This window comes from Aulonocara stuartgranti (assembly GCF_965226115.1).
Source record: "Aulonocara stuartgranti genome assembly, chromosome: 23".
In the NCBI taxonomy this organism is placed as follows: Eukaryota; Metazoa; Chordata; class Actinopteri; order Cichliformes; family Cichlidae; genus Aulonocara; species Aulonocara stuartgranti.
This window is the reverse complement of record NC_138958.1, coordinates 10,021,654-10,048,758: the sequence shown is the minus strand read 5'-3', so window position 1 is coordinate 10,048,758 and position 27,105 is coordinate 10,021,654. Positions and strand designations below refer to the sequence as shown.

General features: G+C 42.0%; 3 protein-coding genes across 7 annotated transcripts in view; 1 reads left to right on the top strand and 2 right to left on the bottom strand.

The window, feature by feature from the left end:
- Positions 1-238: 238 nt before the first annotated feature.
- Positions 239-1,456, top strand: cldn33b (claudin 33b). Its single transcript, XM_082525797.1, has one exon. The coding sequence runs from the start codon at positions 779-781 to the stop codon at positions 1,436-1,438; it is 660 nt and encodes a 219-aa protein (XP_082381923.1). The 5' UTR covers positions 239-778; the 3' UTR covers positions 1,439-1,456.
- Positions 1,457-4,346: 2,890 nt separating this feature from the next.
- cldn34a (claudin 34a) lies at positions 4,347-8,005 on the bottom strand. Of its 4 annotated transcripts, none has more exons than XM_082525793.1 (3): positions 7,902-8,005; positions 6,407-6,456; positions 4,347-5,488 (listed from the first exon to the last, which is right to left on the bottom strand). In XM_082525793.1, the coding sequence occupies exon 3, from the start codon at positions 5,427-5,429 to the stop codon at positions 4,698-4,700; it is 732 nt and encodes a 243-aa protein (XP_082381919.1). In that variant the 5' UTR covers positions 5,430-5,488; positions 6,407-6,456; positions 7,902-8,005; the 3' UTR covers positions 4,347-4,697. The 4 variants fall into 4 exon arrangements, with proteins under 4 accessions (XP_082381919.1, XP_082381922.1, XP_082381920.1 ...); XM_082525796.1 differs by having other exon boundaries at positions 4,347-5,485; XM_082525794.1 differs by having other exon boundaries at positions 7,887-7,921.
- A 55-nt stretch (positions 8,006-8,060) lies between these two features.
- shroom2a (shroom family member 2a) overlaps positions 8,061-27,105 on the bottom strand; it is a 47,440-nt gene continuing 28,395 nt past the window's right edge. For both annotated transcript variants that reach the window (XM_082525417.1, XM_082525416.1), the window contains 8 exons: positions 23,270-23,392; positions 19,439-21,842; positions 18,958-19,043; positions 13,619-14,179; positions 12,535-13,101; positions 11,098-11,269; positions 10,739-11,011; positions 8,061-9,445 (listed from right to left, as the gene is read on the bottom strand). In XM_082525417.1, coding sequence (XP_082381543.1) covers positions 9,173-9,445; positions 10,739-11,011; positions 11,098-11,269; positions 12,535-13,101; positions 13,619-14,179; positions 18,958-19,043; positions 19,439-21,842; positions 23,270-23,392 — 4,459 coding nt within the window. In that variant the 3' untranslated portion in view covers positions 8,061-9,172. The remainder of the gene's footprint in view (positions 9,446-10,738; positions 11,012-11,097; positions 11,270-12,534; positions 13,102-13,618; positions 14,180-18,957; positions 19,044-19,438; positions 21,843-23,269; positions 23,393-27,105) is intronic.

Below are 27,105 nucleotides of genomic sequence, written 5' to 3'. Positions count from 1 at the left end.
GACAGCCTGACTGTGAGCAGCTATCCCACCACAAGGAATATGACAAAAATATTCATATATTTTTAAATTTAACTTAAATGGTTATGAGCAAATCTCAGCATTACTGTCCTTACATAACATTTTTCACTGGTAATAAATCACTCAAAGGCCTAGTTGTGCAACACTGCCTTTATGATACTCTAACACTGAAATGTTTTTCTACTCATGGCTACAGGAAAAACCCTTTGAGGACAGAGATGAAGGGCTTTAATGGCAACTAAGTTTATGACAAGAGTGTTTAGCATTTGCAAATAATAAGCTGAGTTTGCTGTAGTGTGTGGCCCTTTGTTCATATGTTTGTACCCAGTTATTGCTGGATTGCAGGATGCAAACTGAACTTCAAGCAGTTGTTGTTTTTTTTTAACGACATCCCTTATGGCATGCAGTTTTGGAAGAGCATATAGGAATGGTCTTGTAAAAATCGTGGCCATCTCTGCCTCTGCCCCTGCTGCCCATTGGCACAGCAGCGAGAGCAGGAGGACCACAAAGGGGAGGGCCATGCGGGCCCCCCTCTCCCTCCAGCAGCAGAAGATGTGTGCTCCTCTGAGTGGGAACTGTTTGAGAACGAACTCCAAGCCTCAGAGCTAGAGCGGTCAACTCTAATTATCAGGTGTTTTGAGCAGTTCCTGTCCCGACTGTACAGCGACAGGCCTCTCCATCTGAAGTGCAGCCAGAGAAGGAGAAGAAGAACTCTTGTGGCTCTGTCAAGCGTGGAGGCCAGAGAGAGGGGGAGAGAAACATGGACACGTGCGCCTGCGCTTTGGAGCTGCTGGGGATGCTGGTCTACGTTGGAGCATGGCTGTGCGCTTTAACCACCACTATCTTACCGCAGTGGCTGACCATGAGCACTGCGCTGCTGCCTGTGGAGAGCTACGAGCTGGGCCTGTGGGAGACCTGCGTGGTCCAGGACGTTGGAGGGATGGAGTGTAGGGCTTATGACAGCCTGCTGGGCCTTTCCACAGACCTCAAGCTGGCCCGCATCCTCATGTGTGCTGCCCTCGCTGTGGGCATGCTGGGAATTCTCGTGGGAATACCTGGACTTGACTTGGTCCACAGCTGTAAAGAGGACAGCGGTCAACAAACCAAGAGGATTTTAATCATCACGGGAGGGGTGCTCGGGATGGTTTCTGGGGTTCTGTGTCTGATTCCCGTGTCCTATATGGCACATATAGCAGTGATGCATTTCTTTGATGACAAAGTGCCTGACGTGGTGCCTCGGTGGGAGTTTGGAGACGCTTTGTACTGCGGCTGGGCAGCAGGATTTCTCCTCATAGTTGCCGGCCTGATCTTGATCACCTCGTCCTCGTGCTCTCAGGTGGAGCCTCAGCCTGTGCTGCAGCGGCGGTACCAGGTGATGGGCACAGGTGTAAATTACAGGAAGCGCACAGAGTACGTTTAACAGATGATTTACCTGTGTAGAGACTGAAATCACAACACAATCACCTGTAGATCTGCACGTCGGACCGCTTTACAGCAATGATGTAAACCACCGAGACAACATACGATGGTGACATTTACACCTTGTTTCAGCCCTTTTACATGACTCACCTGCACAATCAGACATTATAAGACGATCTGCTGTGATCAGCAAGAATAAATCTATTTTATAAAGAAATGTTTTATAAAAGGCCTTTTTATCCATTACTCTGGAGTGGTTTCAAAATTTTTCTCTTACAAGAAAAATATAATTTCAAGCCTGTTTAGCAGGACTCTTGAGCTTTTTAAATGCTGTAATTGTCAATTATTAGTCTGTAAACATACAGAATAACTCTTAAAGCACAAACTATTCTTGAGTTGCACACTGAGATGATTCACATAAAGAATTTCATTGCAATCCTGGTGAAAAATGGCTCTTTTTTTTAATTAAAAAAGGTAAATTTCCTGTATTTGTTAAAATGTTTTCTGAAGCCATGAGCAGGTTTGACTCCAGTTATGTCAGAGGTAGAAACATGGCTGCTCTTTTCCTCAATCCCTCATCAGCCCCCCCTGCTCGTCTGTGACTCTCAGGCGACCAAATGGGACTAAAAACCTGTCCGTTGGTTTGTCAGGTGTGTCTGCGGCGGTGGAAACACAGCTTGAGTCTAATTCCACAAGATTTCCTGGTCACTCGCTGAGCTAAGCTGTGTTTAATGAACGCATTAATGGGCACTGTGTACTGTGAAGAATGTAGCACAAGCTGACATAATTACACAAATTTGCTGAGGTCAGAGGGTGCCACCGCGCTCTGCCATCCATAACTGTCTGTGTCATTTACATACGCTCAAAGTACATTGACATAATGTGTTATTGCATGGGAGGATGAGGATTTATAAACCTCCATGGTTGGTGCATGTCTGTGGAGTTAGTTCTTATAGAATGAAGCTAATGAGAGATAATGAAGTTGTCACAGGAGCATATGTTACCTGAGGTGCCAATGACATGCCAGACTTTGCTCCTGAAGAGGTGGTTCTGAGGCCCACTGAGAGGGACAATCCTGTCCTCCGATGCCACATAGTCTCCCTATGTGTGGGCATCAGGGAGACATAAAAATAGCTGCAGATATTTTCTTTTTGCTTTGTTTACTGTAAATGCCACTGAAACGTCAAGGAAAATTATATGTCTTGTAGTCGTGAATAATTTACTCTAAATGCATCCGACTGCAAATAAACAAACCTGTGTAGATGGGTTGATAAGCAAACATGACCCAAATCATGACCCATTCTGGTAGTTCAGATGGAGATAAAGATCATCCAAGTTTCTGTTTCAATGTTAGATGATGGAAACTAAAGTTTTGCAATACATGAGTCACTCTTGAGCAAGATTTTCTATTTTAACCATTTACAAAACCATTTAACTATCTTCTGCACCTGATGTTTCGATTTTACTGGTAAAGTGTTGAAGCAGCAACTGTGAAATAGCAATAATTATATTTTATCACAGTTAAATATAAAGAATATCAGTTCATTAATATCATAAATATCAGCAAAATACAAAATTGCACAGGAATCACTACCAAGTGTAGTTAAAGTAAAAAAAGGAAAAGCACATCCATGGTACCTGAAATCTCCTTCTGTAAATACCGGAACCTTAGCGTGGGCTTTGAGAAAAATGCTATATACTAGATGTTTACTATTAAGTATTACGTTTAGCCTTTCTTTCATTTATTTTTTTAAGTTATTCATATTTTAAATCATCAATTGCTTATAACTACAGTTTAATAGCTTTTTTTTTAAGCTAACAATTTCAACTGCTAATCTATCCTTTTAGCTAACAACATTTTATCTGCATTTTTAGCTTCGTATTTCAACTTTTAATTCATTGGTAAGAGTTTTAATTGGTAATAATATAAAAAAACAAATGTAATTGTGATAGCTAAAGGCTTTTAGCTATCAATTTCAGTCGCTAATCAATACTTTGAGACAACGTTTTTTCCACCGCTGGCGACACGTGAACAGGCACAGAGTAATAAAACGATTTTGGTCTTGATTACTGAACATTGCCACTGGGTATTGTGGCAATTCTTCAGGAAAATACAGCGGCTTTAAGATATAATTGCTCATCTAGAGTTTTATTCCAGATCTTCTGCAAGTAAAATCTCATATTATGGGGTGAGATGTTATCCAGCTGCGGTTACCTTTGGGTTTAATTCTACAGACTTTGATATGACACATTTGCAATCAGTCTTCTTATCAGTTTTCCTCCATAAAACACCGTAAATGATAAAGATAGAGAACAAAGCACAACAGCTTTATCTGCTAAAGGATATGTACAGCACAAGTGAGATAGGTAGGTAGGGTTTGTGGAGACAGACGAACATTTTAGACAAATAATTATTTACTACTTTTTACAGGCCTGTTTTTTGTTTTTTGTTTTAATAATAAAATTTGGTTACACCTAATTCAAATAGTAGTTTTCTGCAGTATTTAAAGCAGCTCTACTGGTCATCCACTTCTGAGCCTTGCGTTTCTGAGTGCTGTGCTTGTCTGAAGAGGGCTTTTTGTTCTCCATCAGCTAGCCGCCTCCAGAGAGGTAGAGCCAGCCACAGGGCCAGTGTGTGTATGAGTGCCTTCCATGGTAACAATCACCCCAATGAAGCAGCCCCCTCTTCACGCTCACATGCCTGCTCTCGTCAGCCTCCTACCCAGGTCACGTGTGCGGGTCAACCTGGCCGACTCTCACCCCTCCTCACGCAGGACTCCTAAGAAGCCACACCTTGAAATGTTATGTCGCCTCCCACGGGCTTGTGTGGCAATAACACTGATCGTAACAGTTCTTACATAAAAGCTGAGGCCACTAACACACTCACACACATACACACCACTCCTCAGTAACAGAGATAAAGTTTATTATTACTTTTGTAGATAAGCAGCCATCCCTGAACTTCAATCAGTCACATAAACCTAAAATAGAAACTATAGGGTAAATAGTCACTGGCTTTTATTTTCAGTACAATGAAATCATTGTTTTTATGATAAAAGTACAATTGATCAATATCCCTTGTATGTTCACAAGGAATTTTAGCATCTTTTAGCTCTTTGTTTTGGTTTTCTGGTTGAGATATGGCAAGTCAGTCTTTTTTTTTAGTTCTAGTATCAAACCTAGCCTCTTTTTAAAAAATACAAAACAAAACAAAAAGCCCTAAAGTCAGTCTCCCTTCATAGATTTTATTCTGTTGAGTTTTATTCACTGTGAAAGGCAGCGTTATCCATGCCTGCTCTATTTACCAGTTCAGACTTGCGTGGCAGTGTTGTCACTGTCCAGGGGCCATTGAGCTGGTCGCCAGGGCCCGCTGTGCTCACGGCCCGCCAAGCGTACCTGTAGCAAAGGAAAAGCAGGCCACTTAAGAGTGTCGCAATGGAGGCGCAGAGGCCCACTCCAATGGCTGAGCCAACTCGCTGGCTGACAGGAGGAGCAGGGATTTGGAACTCAGGAGGAAAGTCTATGGTGCTGTTTTTCAGCACAGAGTTCATGTTCCACGCCAGTGGCACCAAGGAGGACATCCCTGTGAGCAAATACAGCGCCCCTGCCAGCAGGAAGACTAGCCTGATGCTCCTGCGATCTTCAACAGAGAAGTAGGCCATCCTCACCGCCACTGCAGCACAGATGTTCCCGGCAAGGCCAAAGATGGCCGCGAGCATCATCAGCACCTGAGCCACAGGGATCTCCACGGGAAGAAAGCTGTCCGATATGCTGATGCTTCGACAGTTCTCCATATCGGGAAGGACATGACTGTAGAAACACGTCCTCCAAATACCAACCCAGGCCTCGCTCGAGCTGATGATGGACGCATTGCCTACTCGCCAGAGACGCCACTCGTTGAGGCCGGCGGTGGTCATGGTGAGGATCCATGCCAGGAATCCGACTATCAGGCCCAGGAACTGCCAGTGAGCCGTGTGAGTGAGGTAAAGCATTGTTGTCCAGTCTGACCACTAATTCTCAGAGCGACCGATCGCTGGAGCCATCACTCCTGCTGCAAACAACAACACACACAGGGCCGTGGTAAGATGACCTGTGCGCTTCTCATGTACAAGTTAAGACTACGGCATTATTCTTAAATATTCATAAAGGGTATTTTGATTTGAAAAGAGCTCTGAGGGAACCTTTAAAGGGTTTGGTCACCACATTTAAGGCAGCATATTATTTCCATCTGCAGTCATTTAAACTTGGTGGTACATGAAGACAGTGGTATGATATGAAAGCTAGAAGCTGGGTTGCAAAGTGGTTTGCTGATGCAGCAGAATTAGCACCATATAAAAGAACTCATTTTAAACTAGACCTGAACCAGGTTCATCTCATCATTTTTTTAGTGATTACATACGTTGATTCGTTTTTTTAAGGCTAATAATTTATGAAGTTACTCATTTTTCCATTACTTTTAATGACTACTTCAAGTGTCGCTCTTTATTATGTTTATTGAACACTCAAAAAAATATTTTAACTCATTGCTTGTCCAACTGATTCAGTAAAGGACTAGATGTTACAATCCCTGACAATGCATTGCTTTAACGGAGAAAACCTTGGGGGATGGCTGTTATGAGGAAAAGCAGCCCAGAAACTTTACCAGCGGCAAACATCGTTGTGTGCCTCAACTTTCATTCTTTTACCCAGGCTAATCTGCCATTTTTCCTTGGTTAGGTTTAGGGATTAGAGATCTGATCTAAATTATCATATTAAAATTTGGGACACATCGTCAGTAGTGGACCTTGGATTCATCGGGTGTTTCGGCCATTATCACTAGACACCCTCATCCAAGGAGGCCCTGCCAGGGTTGATCAGGCCCCGGAGTGTGTCACTGGTTTATGTTAAAATGGTTCTTTCTCTTCTGCTTTCTGCTGTTTAGTTTCCTACAGTTTATTCTATCTATTCAATGCAACTGAAAAATACTTACCTCTTTAACATTTATGGAGTGCGAAGTTTCCTTTTCACTGCAGTTTGTGTCTTTAAAAAAAAAAAATTCAGGTGAACACTTTGACAAATAAAGAACCATTTCTAAATATTGCTGTGAACTTTTTGTATCTGTGCGTTGATTTTCTATGTAGTGTTTCTCGTTATACATACACGCTGTAGGTGAAAACTGCTGCATTTTATTTTGCAAGATACTTGAGGAGTTTTTGACCAGGATCATATGTTTAGAGCTGTGTGAAACTGAGCCACAGGTTCTGGAAATGTGTTCAAACTTTTGAGAAAAACCGTAATAAACATTTATCTAACCTGTTCGTCCATATTATCAGGCATCGATTTGATCTTTTAATCTATGCTCTCAGATAAAAATATCAACTGTTAACTCACAGCTTCTACCTTTTATCCATGATTTTGTCAAGCCTGAAACATTTCAACTGCTAATGATATTTTTGTAGGATTTTTATTGTCATTTGAACAGGATATAAAATTAAATTTTGCACTCAGGTCCAGGTCAACAAGAACAAGACTACATGAGAGATAGAACACATATTTACAGTCTCATTTGGTATAAATAAAACCCCCCAACTACTTTTAACTTTTATATTCATAATTTAAACCCTTTCTGTTTATCGAATGTTTTTCCACTTATGTGAAAAGCTTTCCGTTCCCATTAAACCTTCAGTTAATTCCAGCTTGTTATTACTATTTTTTATTCTCTTAACTCCCAAATTATAATTTAGTTTATCTCATATTAATGTGAGCGTGTCCTAACTTTGGCTACAGCAGAAACATCTTCTCATGCCAAATACAGAGAACAGAAACTAATCAGTGACTGAAGTCAGTGTATTAGAATATTTAACCTGTTGCTGGAGATATGTTGATAACTATGCAAACGTTCCCTTTGAATAGACAGCAAAACATTAAAAAAATGTTTTATATGTATAAGATAATGTAGCATTACATGTTATTATATTAGTTAGTAGTTTCACTTTTTATTCACTCCGCTCACCCTGAACTACTGCACACGTTCTTAAAGGTAGTCTTTGTTTTCTTACGTTAACAGCGTGGACATTGATCGACTTTTATAATAAAGCAGCTATAAATAAAGCACAGGCATTAAGCATATGTTAACAAATATTCAGGTTATTAATATTTAAGAATAACAGACAGCACTAAAAGCCACACATCTGCACTTTAGGTCACTAATTCGACTAAGTTCTGCTAAGATACGATCGGTTTAACATCTTCAGATTCAGTACGTTAAGGAGAAAGACATTACCTTCCGATGTTTCAAAAACAGAGTTCTGCCAGTTATTGTGAAACTAGGAACAAAGCTACAGTAGAAACGAGGAAAGAGCTCGTTTTATTGTAGCCGTACATACCGTCTGTGCCAGCACTGCTGTAGTTAATGATTATTCATTCAAATCTTTAAACCACTCCTAATAATATTTAATTATTTGACTCACCTAGATGCGTCTCACCTTATTAATAAAGATCGAATCCTTCCGATGAAGTGTGATTAGCTTTGGTTACGTGAAGGGGCTGTTAAATACGCTCCCTGCTATGTAAGAGTGTTTATCAGTAGAGAGAGGAAGGTGTGGTGGAGTTAATGAATGACATCAGAGAGAAGAAGACCTCAGTCAGACTCTACAGCAGACTCGTTTATTTGACAGAAAGGAGCACAGCTGATAACGTTTTTAAGACATTTAGGATGTAGAAGTGCACGAAGTGTGTGAAACTGTAACAAACTGAAATGTGCAGGGGAAAAAAAAAAGTTCTCCAGTATCTGGGAGACCGATTTAATCCATAGAGTCTGAAATTTGAAGGTCAAGGTAAAAAAAAAAGAAAGAAAAAAAGAACCTCTTTATCCATATCTGTTTGCATAATCATCAATCTGAACATCTTTTAGTGTTGAGATTCAACTTCTGCACCATGAAAAACAAAACCGCGGTGACGTGAGAAGACGAAACAGAAACACCTGGTCAACATGTACATGGTGACATCATCCTGTGGATTTTTACACTTTTCTGCCTGTGAATAAATCTAAAAAGCGCTCTGAATAATGCGACCTGCAGAAGTGGACTGAAGAGTGTGTGCAGTGGTTCTCGGCGCACTTCAAATGTGACCAATCAAGCCTGGACGTCAAGTGCTGCTTCTGTTTAGTGATGTTAAACACTCTCCTCTCTCTGCAGGTGCGTGCATCTTCATCTCGAGGAAATGTTTCTTCAGTGAGGAAAGCAGGGGCACGGATATTTTATTTAAAAAAAAAAAAAAAAGGCCACTAGTTTGAGTGTAAAAGGTAAAGAATGATGAATTTACTGACATATTTAGCCAGATTTGACAGATCTCGTGACATTTATACTTGATAAATACTCTTAAATGCTCAGTGTGTAGCACGCATCAGCTAAATCGGTTGAAGATAAAATACTGTCTCCTCCAGATTCAAAAGGCTATAATAAATTACTAAAAAAAAAATAAAAATAAATCATAAGAAACAAAGCAAAAATATCATAAAAGGGCATTAGTGGTTGGTTGCCCCCCCCCCCCCAAAAAATACCACCATCTTTACAAAAAGAAAGTTTTGTGGAGTTTTTTGTGGTTGTGATGTACACACATGCTCACAAAGTCAGGAAAATGCACCAAATAGGCTGTTTATGTGCAGATTTTCTTAACTATGCCGCCATCTGCTGGCCACAGGGCTCATGTGCAGCCGAAACCACGTGACTCTCAGACCCAGCAGTGTCTGTCCTCCTCAGAGGGCCAGCCGCTGCTCTATGGGCAGGCTGTCCATCAGACACTTCAGCTGCTCCTCGCCCAGCTTGATTTTATCCTCGAGCTTGCGCTGCTCGATAATGAGCGCCGACTTCATCTTCACAAAGTGCTCGTAGTCCGCGAGGCTGTCCTCCTGCAGGTAGCTCGCCAGGATCTCGTAAACCACACCCTCTCTGCGGTCCAGGTTCTCCTTCAGCTCCTTTGCGTCCTCGTGCTGTCGGATCAGCAGCTTCCTCTTCTCAATCAGCGTACGCTGATGAAGAAGAAAGAGAGAGTGTGAAAGGATGTATATTAACTATCCCATATCAAATTATTCACTTGGTATCGATACATCTAAATAAATTTCCATCAAAGAAAAGCTTCAACTTGTTAGATCTTCCTTCCAGTAGCTCCACAGATGCCTTAAAGCTCCTGATGTAATGAGAACAAAGGGTTCAGGATAGAGCTACTTTCCTTTGTCCTCTGTCCTCACGTGAGCCCAGCACACGCTGCATCCTGTGTGAGCCTCTGAAGTACTGCCTATTTATTTATACATATAGTATTAGTCAAATCTGACTTACTCAATACAATAACTGAAACATTTTATGAAGCCATGCAAAACTTTCCATTCATATAATGATTAAAAAAATAGTTTTAATAGATTTACAAGCCCTCAAAGTACATAAAAAAATATTTAAAAAAGGACAGCTTTAAAAAAATTCTACCTTTTCTAGCTTTCATAAATTAATATGAATAAAATGGAGTCAGACACAAAATTTTCAGGGCTGAAAAACAATATTAAACACCAAAACCAAATCAATTACACCCACTCCAAGTAACAACAATGCAAAGCCAAAATCGTGCTTTTGTTCAGCGTTTTATCTTCAACTCTGATGTAAGCAGGTGCCAAACATAAGGCGCTGGGGCCAGAATCAGCCCAGCAAAGACTTCCGTCCCGCCCACTGGATGGCTTTGGGAAATGTGACAGAGAACAGAGATTTTGGATTTTAACTCCATTTTCAGAAGTTTTGTACTTTTTCCTGCAGTTACTGATAAAGACCTCCTCCACGGCCATTAATACTACACCAAAGTAATTAAGTCATAAACATTTAATTCTTTAAAATTAAGCCCAAAGAGTTATATTGACAGATTTCTGTTAAAATTGCACTTCTTTTTTTATATATAAGAAAACTCAGGGATTAAATGTGTAGTTTAACTACTGTACACCGGCAGAGAGGACATATCACTGATTAAAGTGGGCTGGATGCAGACCGTGATGTTTGACATCCCTGATGCAGAGGAACGGAAATGAGCACTGGTACCCTGAATGCTTTATTACTGGAGGAAATCTGAAAAAGTGCATATGGTAAATTCTTTTGTACTTCAATCGCATGTAACTCGCAAAATTTTCTTAGCAAGCAGGTCAAGTTTAGCGTGGCTTCATGAAATAGACTAACTGACCTTTTCCAGCTGAACACTCACACTGAGCTTCTTTTATTCATTTTCCACCACTTGTTTGTGCCTGAAGTGGAACTTTATCTAAAGTAATTCCTGAAGGTTTGCTCACCCTCTCCTCTGGCGTAGCATCCTCCTCCAGACTGTTGAGGGCGTTCTCCACTCTGGCCAGGCGCCCCGACAGGGACAGCAGAAGGCTCACCACTTTATCCAGGTCCCCCACAAACATCTTGAACTTGTCCAGCTCGTTGGGTTTGCAGACCTGCTGGACCTGGGCTTCCACCTCTTCTCCCAGAGCGTTGTTGTCCAGGATGTCCTCCTGAAGACTCTCCCGGGCCTCCCGGAGCACCTGGAGCTTCTTGCTGAGGCTGTCGATCAGCTCTTGCTGCAGAAAAAGATGAAGCTGAGAGATTAGTCCAAAACAGTGCGAAGGGTAAAGCTTTTTAACAAGCAAACACTGGTTTCTGGTACCTTCTTATTGGCCAAATCATTGTCCAGCTCATCTTCAGAGTCCTCCTCCTCCTGCTCCTGGTCCTGCATGCCCTTCATCTTAATAAGGAGCTCAGCTTTGGGAGCAGATGTGCTGTAATATGCAGAGCTGGTCACCATCGAGGTAGCTGCTGCCACGTTGTCCTCCTTTTCCCTGAAATAAATTCAGTAAGAAACTCAGAAATGCAGAAAAGCATGAAAAGAGCATTTTCCAGGAAGTTTCACCTCATGACTAACAAGTATATGCAGACACACTCATCAGTTTGAACAAGGTGTGTTAAACAGGTAACAGGTCACAAGTTTAAATATGCCATAAAAGCAGCTTCACGACTGCAAAGATGATGGGAGTCAGCGCTTTTTCATGTGGGTGCTTGCTTGTAAGTAAAAGTTAAAATTGATTACAGGAGCAGTTTTGTAGCGAGGGGAATACAAACATTTAAAGGGACAGTTCACCCCTACATCAGATTTGCAGTTAAGTCTGTAAGTATGGGAAAAATGAAACCTTTTTTGCACACTAACACGGAGCAGAGTGAGGTTATTAAAGCTGTAATCATGAAAGAAAAAAAAAATCATTTCTTTTCCAGACATCTCTACAGCCAATGACTTTAACACTGGGCAACTCGAACCGAAGCCTGAAAAATTTCATTGTGCTGCTCAGAGCTTCAAATCACATTTCCAAGCATCACAAAACTAAAGATGAAGCACTGTGATTTGCTTGGTTATGCAAATTCTACAGTAACACATTCAGTAACAGCCACTGCTCTGTTATAGCTTTAAATTAAAAGACCATCATCTGCCGTCTGAGCTTCTCCTGCTGGTTTTATCACACAAGAGGATTTTTTCCATCCTTCTTCCCTTTTGTAGTTAATACAGCTGCCACTCCTTTTCCTGTTCAAGCCAACTTTTCAACCAATCAGCATTCTGCCTGCACGCAGACTCTATAATCATCAATAATTTACTTTTACAAACACATGAAGCAGTGCAGAGAAGACAAGGAGGACAGGAAGTTGGATACAAGAGGTGTTTTTTCAGTTAAAAAAAAAAAAAAATAAAATCCAGTACAGGCTTAAAGCTCCTAAAACGCTACCAGTGCGACATGAAGTGACACCAAAAACAAAACTGTGTCAGAGATGCACTGAAAGGCCTGAAAGTTGATTGTTCAAGACAGCTTCTCAGCCAATGAAAGTGAAAGACAAGTTCACCAAATTAAAAATAAAAAAATTAATTAAAAAATTAAAAGTTCACAGACGCTGTTGGTAGTGGTCAGTTCCACTCCATTATGATTGAATCATTTCTGCCGTCTTATCTGCAGTGGAACGAGGCTAAAGAACCAACAGCCCGGTTCTTCCTCATTCTTCTGACACTGCCCCCTGGTGACAGCATACACGAGTAGCACCTATGGATGACCTCGATGCTCACCTTTCCTCAGCGGGCCGGGAGTTTGTCTGCTTCGGCTGCACCTTCCTGCGCTGGTGAGCTTCTTCCACCAGCTGCTCCCCTTGAGGGAAGATGCCCTCCATCAAGTCCATTGTGGTCTTCATCTTGCTCTGATCCAGAATATCTGCTAGTGACTTATCCTTCCCCATGATGTCCCTGGCCAGCTCCTCTCTTTTCTGATCCTCTGCCTTGGACACTCCTGTGTTTGTCGCCAATTTATTGCTGCTGGACACGTCTGTGGGTGGCGGCGGTTGGAGGTGATCTCCTATAGTGGTCATGTATGTGTCTCTCTGGGGCATCTGTTGCTTTTGAGGGTGTGGGACCCCATCGGGCTCCTTCTGCCTGGTGAAGGCGCAGAAGACAGAGTCCTGACCTGCAGCTCCGAGGCTGCCGAGCCGAGTCACGGCGTGCCCCTCGGCTTCAATGGCAGGGGGGCTGCTGTGCTGCAAAAACGGTGTATTTTCCTTCTCTGCATTTCCTCCCGAGTGCACAATCCTGATGGGCACTTTCCTCACTGCAGAGCTTTGGTTTTCTATCACATGCTCCATCCTGCAAAAGAGAGAGAGAAGAAAATTTCCACTTAGACAAGAAGAAAACGTCCTGTTGTGGTTCTCTCAGCCATGAGCTGATTTAAAGTTTCATTGCATGATGGCAGAGGAGATTTTTTCCATGCCCAGTGTGCTCAGATATCCGAGACCTCTGGACTCCTCCCACCACTTTCTGTGGTACTGTACAGTCATACGTTTGCTACAGATGATATCAATTAGGTCCGAATCAAGAAAATGAACAAACAGTTTCATGTTTGGGGCTTAAGAAATGGAGGCGTTTACATTTTGAGCAGAATAATCTCAGAACTGCTTGTGCCCTGAATTGAACTACAGAGAATCCCTCTAATTTACTGTGCCTTGATAGCACTCACATGTTGACTCTACAGAGGCAGCGACTCTCAATGAGCCCCTTTGTACTTGAAGCATAAAGACGCGATGAGCGGAGGAGTTACAGTAGCTGTTCAGAATGTTGTGCAGCTTTGAAATGTGTGGGGGAAAAAAAAACCCCCAAACGTTACCTGTTTGAGAATTCATCCTGAAGAGAGACCGGAGGCCTGTCGCTGAGTCTCTGTGGGGAAAACTGAGGAGATGGTGAGCGGTGCCCCTCCATGCTGGCCAGCCCTGAAGGTCTGTAGGAGGACGCAGAGGGAGAGGCTGAGAGATGATGTCCTGCCCCTTGTCCTTTGCCCTGCTCAGAGTCTCCTTTAACAGCGTGGGTGTGGTTGAAGGCGGAGTTATGATCAGAGAGGTTTAAGCCTTCACTCTGGGAACCGGCAGAGGACTCGTGGGAGTCGACCTCTGGGCATCTGGGTGGAGGCAGAGGGTTCTCTAGTGCAGGGGGCTTTCTCCAGAGTCCAGAGTGCGGGTCTGTGTGACTGTGGTCCTCAGGCTGAGGGGGGGCAGTCTCTGTGAGGTCGAGAGAAATAGATGTGGGTCTGTGGCTGAGGGTGGCAGCAGCAGCTCTGTGTCTGCAGTCGGGGTCTGCTCCCGTCATGGGAGGAGGGGGTGGCGCTGAGTAATGTTCAAACTCTGCAGGCTTGTCTCTCACTTTACAATCACCTGGAGCTCTGTCAGGGAACCTGAGGAACACAAAGGAAAGCTTTTAATTACACAGCCAGGCAGCGTGGGCTATCATCAGCAGCTCAATCAAATAATACGCTGTGGCAGGGGCCTTGTTCTCCAGCAGCCACTATCATTACACCAGCACGACAAGACACACGTCTCTCCCTCTTTCTGCGGGTAACTGTTCAGCTGGCAGCCTGAGGAGGAATATTTCAGTTCCCACAAAGCCTGCAAAGAGGAATAAATAATCCTCTAGAAGCAGAAGAGCACTTTTTCCCCCCGCCTCATTCATGTTTGGAGTTTTAACTCCTTGGAGTGGAAACAGTGGAGGAGGAGAACGTGATGTGTGGAGGTCTTCAGAGAGCTGAAGGTGATTATAAACAGATTTAAACTTGTAGGTGTTTATCATTAAGTATGATTCGACTCTGCAGTGCAGAGAAAACAGGTCATTAACAGAGCCATTATATACTGGGTGCGATTTGCAAGGCTGCATGGAGAGGCATGAAGAGGCGTGGGGATTCCCCCCATCTGCCTCTGCAAAATTATTTTTTATCACAGGAATAATAAAGTATAATGTAGTCACTTAACAGTTGATGTCCGTTGGTCTGTTTTCCTCTGCCAGGTTGCTCAAAAAATAAACTTAATATGTAATTTTACCAGAAGACAGACTGCCTCTTTGGTTTTCCATGGTTATATTTGCACCACAGAACATTTAGCAAGGTTTTCAGCAGCCACTGCACTGACACAAAGTATGGGTGAGTGAACAGAACAGCCAGATCATACACAGCGACAACCCGGCAACCAATTAACTTCAGTCCAACTTCAAGAGCAATGTTGGTTCTCGGTGATCCAGGTCATGGGAGCTTGGAAAGAAAGTGACTGGACTTCTTCGGGTTTCTTAAAGACCGTTCGGTAAGGCTGCTTTAGGTGACGGTTGTTGTGAACTTGTGCTACATAAAACTAAATTGAAGGTTTCGGCTCCATTTAAAAGCTTTTGGTACAGATTACGATTTTTTTATTTTATTTTTTTACACGTGTGTAGAGAGATGAGAGGGACCAGCCCCAAGCAGAGAACTGAGTGGTTGACGTTTTAGCAGCAGCACACCGAGAGCATCGCCATACATGCTTTCCACTGTCAACCTGATTTAATCATGTCTGAATGCCTTCATCACGCAGACATGATTAAAGCATGCAAACATCTAGCTGTAATAGTGTGGTTTCCTGCACACAGATTACATTTCCATACATGCTCCAATACAACCTTAATGTGGAGCATTCAGACAACACTGATTCATTTACCATGCAGCTTTAATCTGCCATTGTAAGATAAAATGCCACTCCAGGTGGACAGGCAGACGCCGTAACTCAAACATCCCAATATGAACCCATACAAGCTGCAACAAGTTGCATGATGAACAACTGCTTCCACCGGGCAAAGTGTGAGAACGTGGTACACTGGTAAAAAAATAAAAATAAAAATATGTAAAACTGAGGTATGATTATCAATGTTCATGAAACAGTCGCTTTTGTCTTCCACTTATTTTATATTTTTAATTATTTTTTATTTTTGTTGCTTTGGTGAAATTTTGATCTAATGACCTAAAGGTGCATTTATTTAAATTCTTCACAGTCATTTATTTTAGTTTTTAATGAGTTTTTTTTTTAGTTGTCATCTTTGACAAACTGTAAATAATCATAATCAAGTGCCACCACCCCACAGCCATTTTAATGTCTCAGGGCAGTTATTTTGAAGCATTTACTTTTTTAAAAAGGTTTTAAAAAGGTAACATTTTAGTGTGAAAGACTGAGTAAAAGTCTATCACATCTCACCATTATTATTATTATTTATTTATGTTTTAAAAATGGGGGTAAAAGAAACATCCAAATATCAGTAGAAATACATAAACTTCTAAATAAAGGTAACACAGAGTCTCTGGCTTGACTTAATTATGTTTACATATAGAGACACCCACCAAAGAGCAGGAAAAACCCTGCTCATGCGTACCATAAGTTTTAAAAGGTATTATTCTTTATAATTTAGAGTATCTGCCATAGATAAAGAAAACATAAACGGACCCATTAAAAATGATATATTCCTTTACAAAGTGTAATAAATGACATCTGCTACTTTAGCTTGGTCACTTTAGGGCTAAAACAGACAAATACGTATTAAATAACTCACCCAATGTGACGCTTTAATCTCGTCATTTCCACTGAACTGAAGAAAAAGTGAGTGTCTGGCGGCTCTCTGTGACAGAAGGCACCTGTTGGTGTCTCTTTACACTTGTATCAGTAACAATAACTGGGTGGAGCACGGATCACTTAAGTCATCTCGCAGACTATCAATGACAATACCACCCTCTGATCCATGGTTGTTATGGAAACGTGAGAGGTTGCTCAACATCGGATACTCAACACCCCCATGAGAGTTTAGGTAGTGACAAAAGACTCCTGAATAACTGGTTACAAAGCATGAAGTCACCCTCCCCACGTCACCATACATGGCTCAAAACTGAATCATAATAATCAGAGAAACCTTTCAAAACTACTGACTGACCTTTTTAAAATGATCCCATCTTGAGCTTCTATAATAATTAAAGCTAAACTACAATATTTTAGTTTTACCATCCATACATTTGAGGAAGGACGTGACGGGCCGGATGTAGCTAGTGGAAAAACACGAAACAATCAAAGCAGTGGATTTGCTGATAGAGAAGGACAGGTGGAACAGGTGACGCTACATTTGAGCATTTTACACAATATATCAGAGTCATCGAAGGAGAACTCGTCAGCTGTCACCAGCAACACAAACAGTCACCAAGGAGCGAGATTAATCAGTCATTAATCCGTTTTAGCAAACACACAGACAGACATCGACAGACAGCTTCGCAGGATTATGAAGCTTAAATATAAACATACTGTATGACACATAATATTTCCACACTTACTTACAATGGAGAAATTTGTGTCTATATATTTATTAACTATATACATAACTTAAATCAGTCCCCTGGTCCCTGTCACACTCAGAGGTGATTAGTTAGAGAAAAAGGACATAAATATGATTGCTCAAGTTATTTATTTTGTTCATTATGTACTTAAATCACACAAATTAATTTCATGGTGGAATTCAGTAGCTGTAATAGCTGAGATATCCCAGTCTGGATATTTGTGTTGCACCAAACAGTCCTGCATTCTCAGAATCACACAGCTGGAACTGACAAAAAAACCAGTTATGCAGACTGGCAGATCTTATCGATGATAATGTCATGCCTTCGAGCTGGCCCCCTGCACTCCGGGCCCTCATATATTCCCATGCAGGGCTGAAGAAATGCTTTATTGCCGTCACGGACACTTTCAGATGCCTCGCCTACACCGCTAAGCCTCCACTAAACGAGACAATAGTCAGCCAGAGAGACGGCTTATGTTGTTACAGCTGCGCCCAGACAGCGCCACTGTTAACAGATTATAAAGACTTCAGTGTTCCCCCAAAAGCTCTGTGCCCTCTTTTACTGATAACGCTCATGAGCATAATAACACGAAGATGGTGCGGCAAGAGCAAAACAAGTATTCAATGTTAAATTGTTCACTGAAGATATAATAATTTTACAACATTAGCCTGTGAGATAAGCATTGATGCAAATACATGTAAGAACACCAATTGTTCTGCTGGTGCTGTATAGTGGAGATAACACCAGCCCAATGCCATAGCTGGCATATTTTCATGACATTTTACCAAAATCTTTATAGAAGCATGTTTTGCCATTTGGTAGCCATGTTGAAATGCCCCGAGACCCTTATTTGAGCAGCCTTATTATCTAGAATAATGATTTTAAAGATCACTGATACACAAAATCTGCATAAACAGTCATTATACAGCTTTTTGAAAATTAGTAACGCATTTAAAATAACACCATCCACCCATTCACTCTGATCTGCTTATCCAATTTAGGGTCGCAGAGCCTACCACAGTTACCACTGGGCAAGAGGCAGGTACACCCTGGACAGGTCAGCAACCTGTCGCAGCGCTAACACATTAAAATAACACAAAGTGTAATTTAGTCTTGGTGTGAGTATGGGAATATTTCACAACTCCTGCATGCCTATATCGTCTAAGTGTGGTTATTTCACTACATTAAAAAAATGTGTGTTCAGGGAGATGGAAATAGTGACTGAGTATTTCACAAATGATAATCACTGTGTTTTAACTGTATTAACTGTATTAGTTGTGTACCCCAGTATAACCCAAAAAACTAACTTACTAAAAAACTTCTAAAATACCAAAAATATTAAACAATAACTGCTTTAGCTTAAGATATTATGGGTTTGGGCTAATCTGTCAAATCTGATACTGGGAGGTCTATATGACTGAGAGTCGAGTGTTTGCACTACCTGCTCTCAACTTAAATCAGCCCCAGAAAAATAAACTCCCCAGATTATAATAAAAAAGTAAACCAAAACTAAACATCATTAAAACGATAAAGACCAAACAGAAACTAGCAAACCCACTCTGGAAACCAACAGTGAATTGAAAACAATTAAATCATTAAAATCTAAATAAAAGCACAAAACATATAATATCAGTGTTGTAGAATCAACAGCCAAATCTGATTAAAAACTATTCATGCATTGCAGCCTTTGACCCAAAACAAGACCTCTAACAAGCCTTTTCACCGACAGGAAGTTGCTACTTTATCACCACTTTTGCTGTTGCCTAATTCTCACACAGCTTTTAATTCAGGATTCATCCAGTGCCATGATATCGCTCTTTCATAACGTCTTTGGATTTACTCACCATGTGTCAGAGCTGAGTGGTTCAGCAGGTTTACTCTCCGGCTCTGAATACTCTGCCTCTGACTTCTTTGCAGGAACTGGAATCTTCTGTAAATAAAGTCGAACAAATGCATTTACGCACAAACATCCACGGCAGACAGGCTCCCAGGTATCCCAGAGGCTTAACTTTTTCTTTCGATAATTATTCAAACCAACTCATGATGCTGCTTCCTGGTTTCTCACCAGTGAAAGGGTTGCCCCTTTCTCTTGCTTAAGTTGAGGGTGTGCCACTAAGAATAAACATGGATTAATATTTGACTTGGCTTCTCTTTTGTCGCTGTACCTTCAGTCAGCACTTTTGCTCTTAATGAGATGTAAAGGCCACCAAGAGGGTTTGACACACCAAGGACTTCAAAATGACGAAAAATTTTTCGTGCATTGATAATTCTATCTTAACAAAAGTTACTCTGAGATCATGGACCTCGTGAGATTTCATGCCTCACCTGTTCGTAGACTTCTGTAGATGGAGACGATCTGAACCTCTCATGGGAACAGGTGGTTCTGGCTCTCTCCTCGGTTCCTGGATCGAGTATGTTATCAGCTGACTTGTACCGTCCAGAGACCCTTTTCTCTGAAGGTTTCTTCTGTGTATTCCAGCTGGCCTCATACTCGGCAAACGTGCCCAGTCTTTGCTGGTCTTGGATGGACTGCTTTTGTGTAGAAACTCTGAAGGCCTCCTCAGCGTAATCTCTACCTTTGATTCCTTTCATTGCATTTTCTGTTGCACCAACAGAGGCGGCTTCTCGACTTTGGCGCTTGATATGGCTCTCAAGGGGCATGTGGTGAGGTAGACCTGGTTTCTTACCGTCTTCAAAGAGTTTCTGCTGGTCTAATGAGGAGCTTGTATTATCACTTGGAGCGACACCCTCTTTCGTCCCCACTTTGTGAATTTTGTCTGGTTCAGAGAAAGACTTAACTTTCTTTTCTGCAGGAAAATGCTTTCGACCACCAGTGCGAGTCACCTGACCTCCTGAATGGCTCGTTGCTGACTGTGTGACAGCTGGCAGAGGCGTGACATCTTTGCGCGCATGTGCCGAGGATGGGTAGTTAGGTAAAGCCTCAGCATTAGAGTGCTCTGGTAAAACTAGCTCCAGGTCTCTCCTCCTGAAAGATGTAGCCTTGAGCACCCTCTCTTGCACTTCCTTCAGGTGGTCCTTGTAGGAGCTGGAGGAGGAGGTTGGAGTTGTACTTTCGGTGGACTTCCGGATGTCCTGATCTTCTTTAGCCTGACCCTCAACCCAGGGGAGGACAGCCGCACTTTTACTTTTCTGCAGCTTTGCTCTTCTCATCTGGATTTCGTTTCTCAGTGTGGTGGCAAAGCGGTCTTCGCGCTTTAACTGCTTAGCTTCAGTGGACTCGTCAGAAACTGCACCGCCTCTTCCTCTATCATCTTGCCCTGCGACATCCAAAGACAGTGAGTGGAGCATGGGGTTGGCCTGGGGGGAGATGTTGTTGCTCTTTTGGCTGTCGTGCTTGACTTCTTGGGGCAGTTCTCTGTGCTGCAGTGGTAGAAGCCGGCGCTGTTCAGACTGACTGCTGTGCCGAGATTCTTCTGTCTGTGTATTGTGCCCTCTCTGGCCTCCCCAATCTTCTGAGCCCGTTTTAAGTGCCGGGTTTTCATGTACACTAGTGACTTGGTGCTTGCTGTACCCATTGGTGTCTTTAGTGTGTGAGTGCTGCTGCTGTTGGGGCAGATGATACTTCACTTTAGCAACCGTCAGCGGACTGTGAGAGGTTCGCTCATTTCCAGTCTGTGGCAGATATGTCGCACAGCCCCTGTCCTCTGGTATTCCTGACAAAGACACAGGGTTCGGCTGTGTGGGCTGGCATGTAGTCACACAGTAGTAACGGCTGTGCCCGCTGCTCTCTGTGTTTTGGTCAGGGCCTGTAGAGGAACTTAAGTTCTTTCTCTGGCTCTGGCCAGTGTGTTGTGTTGAACCGTTAGCAGATACCTCCTGCATGCTGTAATAGTACCCACCTACGTTCTTTGGCTTTGGTGCAGAAGTAGCCCAAGGCTGAGGATGAAAAGTGGTTTTCTCGCTGTGGTGTCTTTGATGGTAAGGTTGGTTAACATGGGTGGGCTGCCGAACGTCACTGGAGTGGGAATACCGTTTGTTTGAAGTGAACTGGTCCTGATGGGATTTTTCAGACTGAAAGTAAAAACTGTCATGGTCGTTCTTCAGGGAAATGTTGTGACAGCGATTTTCACATGAAGCTCTGGATTGCAGGTGGGAATCGATTCCTTCGGGGTGAGCAATCATCAGCCCTCTTTCATGGACTTTAGTAGCAGCAAAACTATCACTGCGTGTGGGTGGTGGTGGAGGCGGAGGAGAAGAAGAAGCAGTTTTCTTTTTCTCGGGGACGTTCCAAACAGGCCCAAAGCTGGTTCTACTTGAAGTTGAATGGTGGGAACCAGCCGGTTCCTCGGTCTGTGGACCATCGCAGCCTGAGCTGACGCCTGGCATCTGAAAATACGTGAGCCTGTCATCCTGTCTGACTCCCTCTGCAGCCAGGCTGTGGCCATTTCTGCCACTGCTGTTGTGCTTTCCTCCCCCCTCCCACTGCCCGACTTTGTAGACCATGTTCTCTGTTGAAGCAGCATTGCTTTTTGAGAGGGTGTAGTCCGGCGTGCTGGAGCTGGTGGAGAAAGAGCTGTAGGCCGAGTCCCTTTTCCCTCCTCCGAGTTGCTCCATGCTGTTGTTTGATTTGGCGTGTGAGAGCTGACCAGCGGCGTATGGGTGTGACACATGCTCTAGGCTGTCCATGCTGCCGTGAGAGCTGAACTGGTCGGACACTCTGCGCAGGTTTGTTTGCTCCCAGCTGGTGGAGAGATTGGCCGATGACGAGCTAGAGGTTAAGAGAAATGACAGATTTTTGAACAACTGGTTTTTCAGCTGTAAAAGTTTGCCGTTAATAATAAAGGGATCTAAATCTGTACCACTATGTAACCTGTTCGTTTTATCACATTTAGATGTAGTTAATTATAAGCTTTTTGGACACCAAACAACACAGACACAACACAAGTAAACACAGATTAAACACTTTATCTTAAAACCTGTTAAATATAAATTATTTGAGCCATTTGCTACATTCAGGCCAATTGAATCTCAGGTGGGTCCAGCACAGAGTAGCATGATGAAAGAAAGACACTTTGGCGGCCTGGTTCTGGCTCCTGCACCACATGCTTGACACCCCTGCCTTATTGTGTATTTGGCCTTTCGGTGTAGGGGTATAATGTGAGACTGGTCTACATCATGACTATTGCTTGAAATACAAAAACTAAATACAAAAATAAATTAATCCAATTTTAATTTCTTTTTTATTTCCAATAATAAAAAAAACAACTGAGATAGAAAGCATTTGGTACTTCGTGTGTTCATTTTCACTATGAAGCTCATGTTTTTTTTTCTTATGTTACAAATCAAAAGCAGCCCTTTCTGTTCAGCACGTCTATGAAAGGTCACTCACTGGATGTTTAGTTCGGCTTAAGCCAAACATCACTAAAAAAGAGCCTTCTGTCACCAAGATCTATCTAGAAGACAAACCTTTCAAGGTTTTCAAGGTATGTGGGCCAGTGAAAGGATTGACTATCTGCTACCTGCAGCTGTGTCTCCTATTCTCTCAGTATCTTTGACCATCTTTAGGTGGTAATAGCTTCGGCTCTGTCACTCAAACCTTGACACCATGGAGGGCTCCTGTGGTGAGTGAGTCATCGGGTCTGGTCCTCTCTTCGTCCTTGTCGGCACCTTAAAACATCCTTCAGCAGAGGCAGGCTGGCAGGTACTCATAGCTGCCCTCATGAGACCGACTCTTAGCCTGGTCTTAACTCTTTGTATGTTGGGTTGTACCAGTGTCTTCCACCAAAGCTACTACTTTTAATGTATTTGTTTTGCATTTAAAATATATTTAAAACTAAGCAAAGTCCCAAGTAAAAAAAGAAATATTTTACAGTTTAGGTTTTTTGCCTCATAGCTCCACTCTGTAAATGAGGTTGCACATTTCAGGGGCTTCATCACTTGCTTTATAAAGGATTGTTTGTGAAATTTCTTCGTTGAAGTTTAATTTTTTGGTTTCTTTTAAACACTGAAAGATAAATTTAGTGGGGAAAATTTCTTCTGGAGTGGTTTTGCTGGTCAGGCCCAGTTGAGATCCAATTGGGCCCATGAACAAAAACGGGTTTGACGCCCTTGATTTAGAGCTTGCAGGACACGAAGCACATAATCACATACTGCTGATCAAAAGTGCTTATGTGCAACATTCAGAGTCTGAGGTACCTTGCATCATAGTGAGTGTGCCAGACTGCCGCGGGTGGAGACTGTGTTTTGGCAGTCCCTGGTTGGCTTTCATTGAACTTGGTGGAGTGCCAGGAGTGAGGCCTACTTATAGGTTCATTCCTCCTGCAGAGAGGGCAAAAAACACAGACTAGGATTAGAGACCAAATCCTTATGGAAAACAGTATGTGCTTCCACATAATGAGCCACTACAACTGGAAGATGCTGCTAAAGCCACTAATGTGACCCAATAAGCAAAAACATTGCACATTTTGTGTAAGGTTGGATTTTTTTTTAAAATCACACTGGAGTCAGACTTCTGCTGCGATATGTTTTTTTCATTCTGCTGAAACATGAGAGCCAGGCCTGATTGTTCAGAGGTGAAACCACTCATTACACCTTTAATGGTCTTCACCCTGAGTTGAAATTTAAATAATAAAATGGTCGGGAGTGAGCACTATGTAAAACTTTAGTGACTAATCAAAGAGGGACAATCGGTTATGTGAATATGTGAAGCAAAAATCGCAGCTGTTGCAGAAATAAATCACTTTTGGGGAAAGAAAAATCATTCATAGGTGTCTACACTATCGTGAACCAACTAATTTCAGTCATTAAAGCTCTGCAAAAAGGCCTGAAGTACGCCCATCTCTGTCCTTGAAGGTTTGGGTCTGTACAGGCCCCAAACCACCTTCAGTAAAGGAGATATCCACATTAAAAACCCCCCCCCCCCAAAAAAAAAAAAACCCATGCAAGCTTTTCTTAAAATCAATTTTACACCCACTCCAAGTGTCACAATCTAAAGCTAAAACCTGGTTTTTGAAGTTTTCTTCAACAAATTATTAGGAAAAAAAGGAAACTTAAAAGTATCATTTCAACCTAAGCTATGTACTTTGAGTACCTATAACTCAGGAAATCTTAATTATATGAAGGCAAAGTTTAGTTTAATTAAATATACTAAAGTTAATTTACAAAAAAAAAAACCCCAAACAAACTGTTTCTTTGGGAACTTTCTTTAGATCTGACTGATTTTATATAGAGTGAACACCCTCCCTCCACTATGACTGACAAGGCATGAATGAAAAGCCACTCACTCTCCTCCAAGAGCAGCACCCTGGCTATTTGCTGGTTTTGCCCAAAACAATCAGCTCCCTGCTTGCTTTTTTTAAAAACAACAACAACTATATAGCAGTTATATATCCTATAAAAGCCACTTTGCAGCCTTCGTTCCTCGAGTTGGGCTCAGTTAAATCCAGAGGTGATGGAACTTTGACCATCAGGACCCCTCAGCGTGGAACGACCTGCCTGAAGAGGTGAGGCTCAGAGAATCAGTAACAACCTTTAAGCCTGTTCTTAAAATCACAGCTTTCTCATTTGTTATGCATGTCGTCGTCCTTCTCATTGAGTGTATTCATCATTTTCAGTTTTCTTCCTACACGTATCGGCTCTGTGTGATTTTTCTGTTTGAATCTACACCTTGAGTGAGCTGCTGCTTGTCTGTCAAACTATTACTTCCCTGATTAACCAGACATTTATATTTATAAGGAACCTACCCTTTTAGGTGCTGCTTTCTGAGATCCATGTCACAAATCAAACAAACATGAAAAACAACAAAGTTTCATTAATTGTATTATCAGTTACTAGCAGATAATGAACTGCATGCTGTATGAATGGGATGAACATCATTCATCTAATGAACCACAACACAGAAAGGCATGCCGATGGGTGCAGATAGACTTTCTATGAGAGCAGTAATAAAATCACTACATATATGATTTATGTGATTATGGGCACAGGGCAGACAAAAAGGAATGAAGGACAGGAGAGGAAGAAAAGAAAATGTTCACTACGGATTACAATGAAGCTGCAGGTTCGTACCTCATGGAACTTCGCAAAATCTTCGTAAGAAAGCTTCTCGCCACAAGCACGTCATTCTCTGAGGGCATTTTCTGAGCTACAATATCCACCATTTTCATATTCCTGGGCAGCAAGGGGAGGAACACATACACACATACTAAGAGCTCGACTGGCATACACAGGACAACCTCACACTTAGAGGGCAGTGTCTCACAAACTGAGCAGGACAAGTGATCCTGAACCTTCAAATGACCCCCAGCCCTACTTCACCTACAACTTTTATTTACATGTGTACAAACTGTAATGGACACATTGGTGTGGCATGGATATGGGAAATTTGTGTAGGGTCAAATATATTTATGCTTTTATCATTATAGGCTTTGATTTTTGTGGTAATTTTTCCCCTTCTAGTCACTGCATTTTTATGTTGTGCTGCAAAAGCCTACAGGCAGAAATGAATGCCATTAATGTGGATATATGAAACTTATAAAAAGACGGTTATCTTTTTGATTATATTGTTTTAATCGTCAGTGGAAGCCAAAAATCATAATAATATAAAAATATAATTATAATTAATGGGAGGCATTATTTATCACTGAGTATTCTCATAGGCAGGACAGCCGAGGAACGTGTATTACAGCTCTGGAGACGCCTGCTGATATGTAGTGCTAGAGCGCCCTCTACTTGTCAAAAACTGATGACACTGTCACAGCATGAGCATGCTCAAAGTCTGGGCATGTGCATGAGGTCATACCTGGTCACGATGGACAGAAAAGTACATTACAGAGCAAATGCAGTTTCACTGATCAGTCATTAGGCTCATTATGTGAGCGTAGCTGAGGTGAGCTCAGACTTTGCCATATGGTCTGTGAGGGAACAGCAGCCCAGCATGGGGTGGGGGCGCTTAAGAGGACAGACGATCTCTTACACAGTCAGATCAGCCTCTTCACCCCTCAATCCAAGCTGTCGTCTGCCTCCCAGACCGCCTCTCTGTCCCCACCGAGGTTAAACTGACACAGTTTGACAGGAACGAGGAAATGAGGAGAACCTTGTAGTTACACCTGCGGTCGTTAAAATAACCGAGTGTTTGGTTTTATAATTCAACATTTCTCGCCAATCTGGAAATTTGTGTCAAATGAGCCAAAACACTAAACTCAACCTATAACAAAACAGCTGAAATAGAGGAATCACGATAACTGTGACTTTATATGATATAGACGGTGTTACTAATGCTCAAGATTTTTAAGACCGATGCAGATATTTGGCATCGAAAAATATTACAGGCTGATTATCACTCGTTTATGTTTCATGTGTTCAGACACAAGAAACTTAACAGTCGTTGTTTGTAGTTGTTCGCTGACTTTTATCTAACCTGTACCCTGTTTTGGGAGGCAGGTCTAGCTAACAACTCGTTGACCCTAAGATGAGGGAAACTCAGGTTTTTGTTACAGAAAGATTTACCTTTAATTCTGAGTCAGTTACCGTGGTAACAGAGTCTAAAGTAAAGCTGCAGATTTGGCCCCATTTATAATGGCTTAATTCTTATTTAAAATAGCTCGTCCTCCCACAACTACAATGGAATATTTAAAATATATACAAGCTTAGACATTTCTTACAGCATGTCTTCTTTAACTGACAAAACTTTAAATTCATTAAAGACTTGGAAAGCCAATCTGCATTTTTTCAGTTAAATGTGAAACTATTACTGAACTCTTCACTCCTAAAACATCTCTGGTATGGCTGTAAGAGAGCCATCATCAATCAGTGAAGGCTGATGTTGGATCAGATTGGAAATAGTTCTTATTTCAATCTCATGAAGCTTTTTTATCCTCACTGGATAATTACTGGAACAACAAAATGGTAATAACCTGTAGCAAAAATAACTTTTACCTAATAAAAAAAAACCTGACGGGAGGGCAAATCCAACCCCGAGCTGCTGTTGCCATCTCAGCAACTAATACCACAGGGCCGTCAGTAAACTGTGT

Coding starts and splice junctions, on each gene's coding strand:
- cldn33b (XM_082525797.1), top strand. CDS start 779: ATGGACACGTGCGCCTGCGCTTTGGAGCTGCTGGGGATGCTGGTCTAC.
- cldn34a (XM_082525793.1), bottom strand. CDS start 5,429: ATGCTTTACCTCACTCACACGGCTCACTGGCAGTTCCTGGGCCTGATA.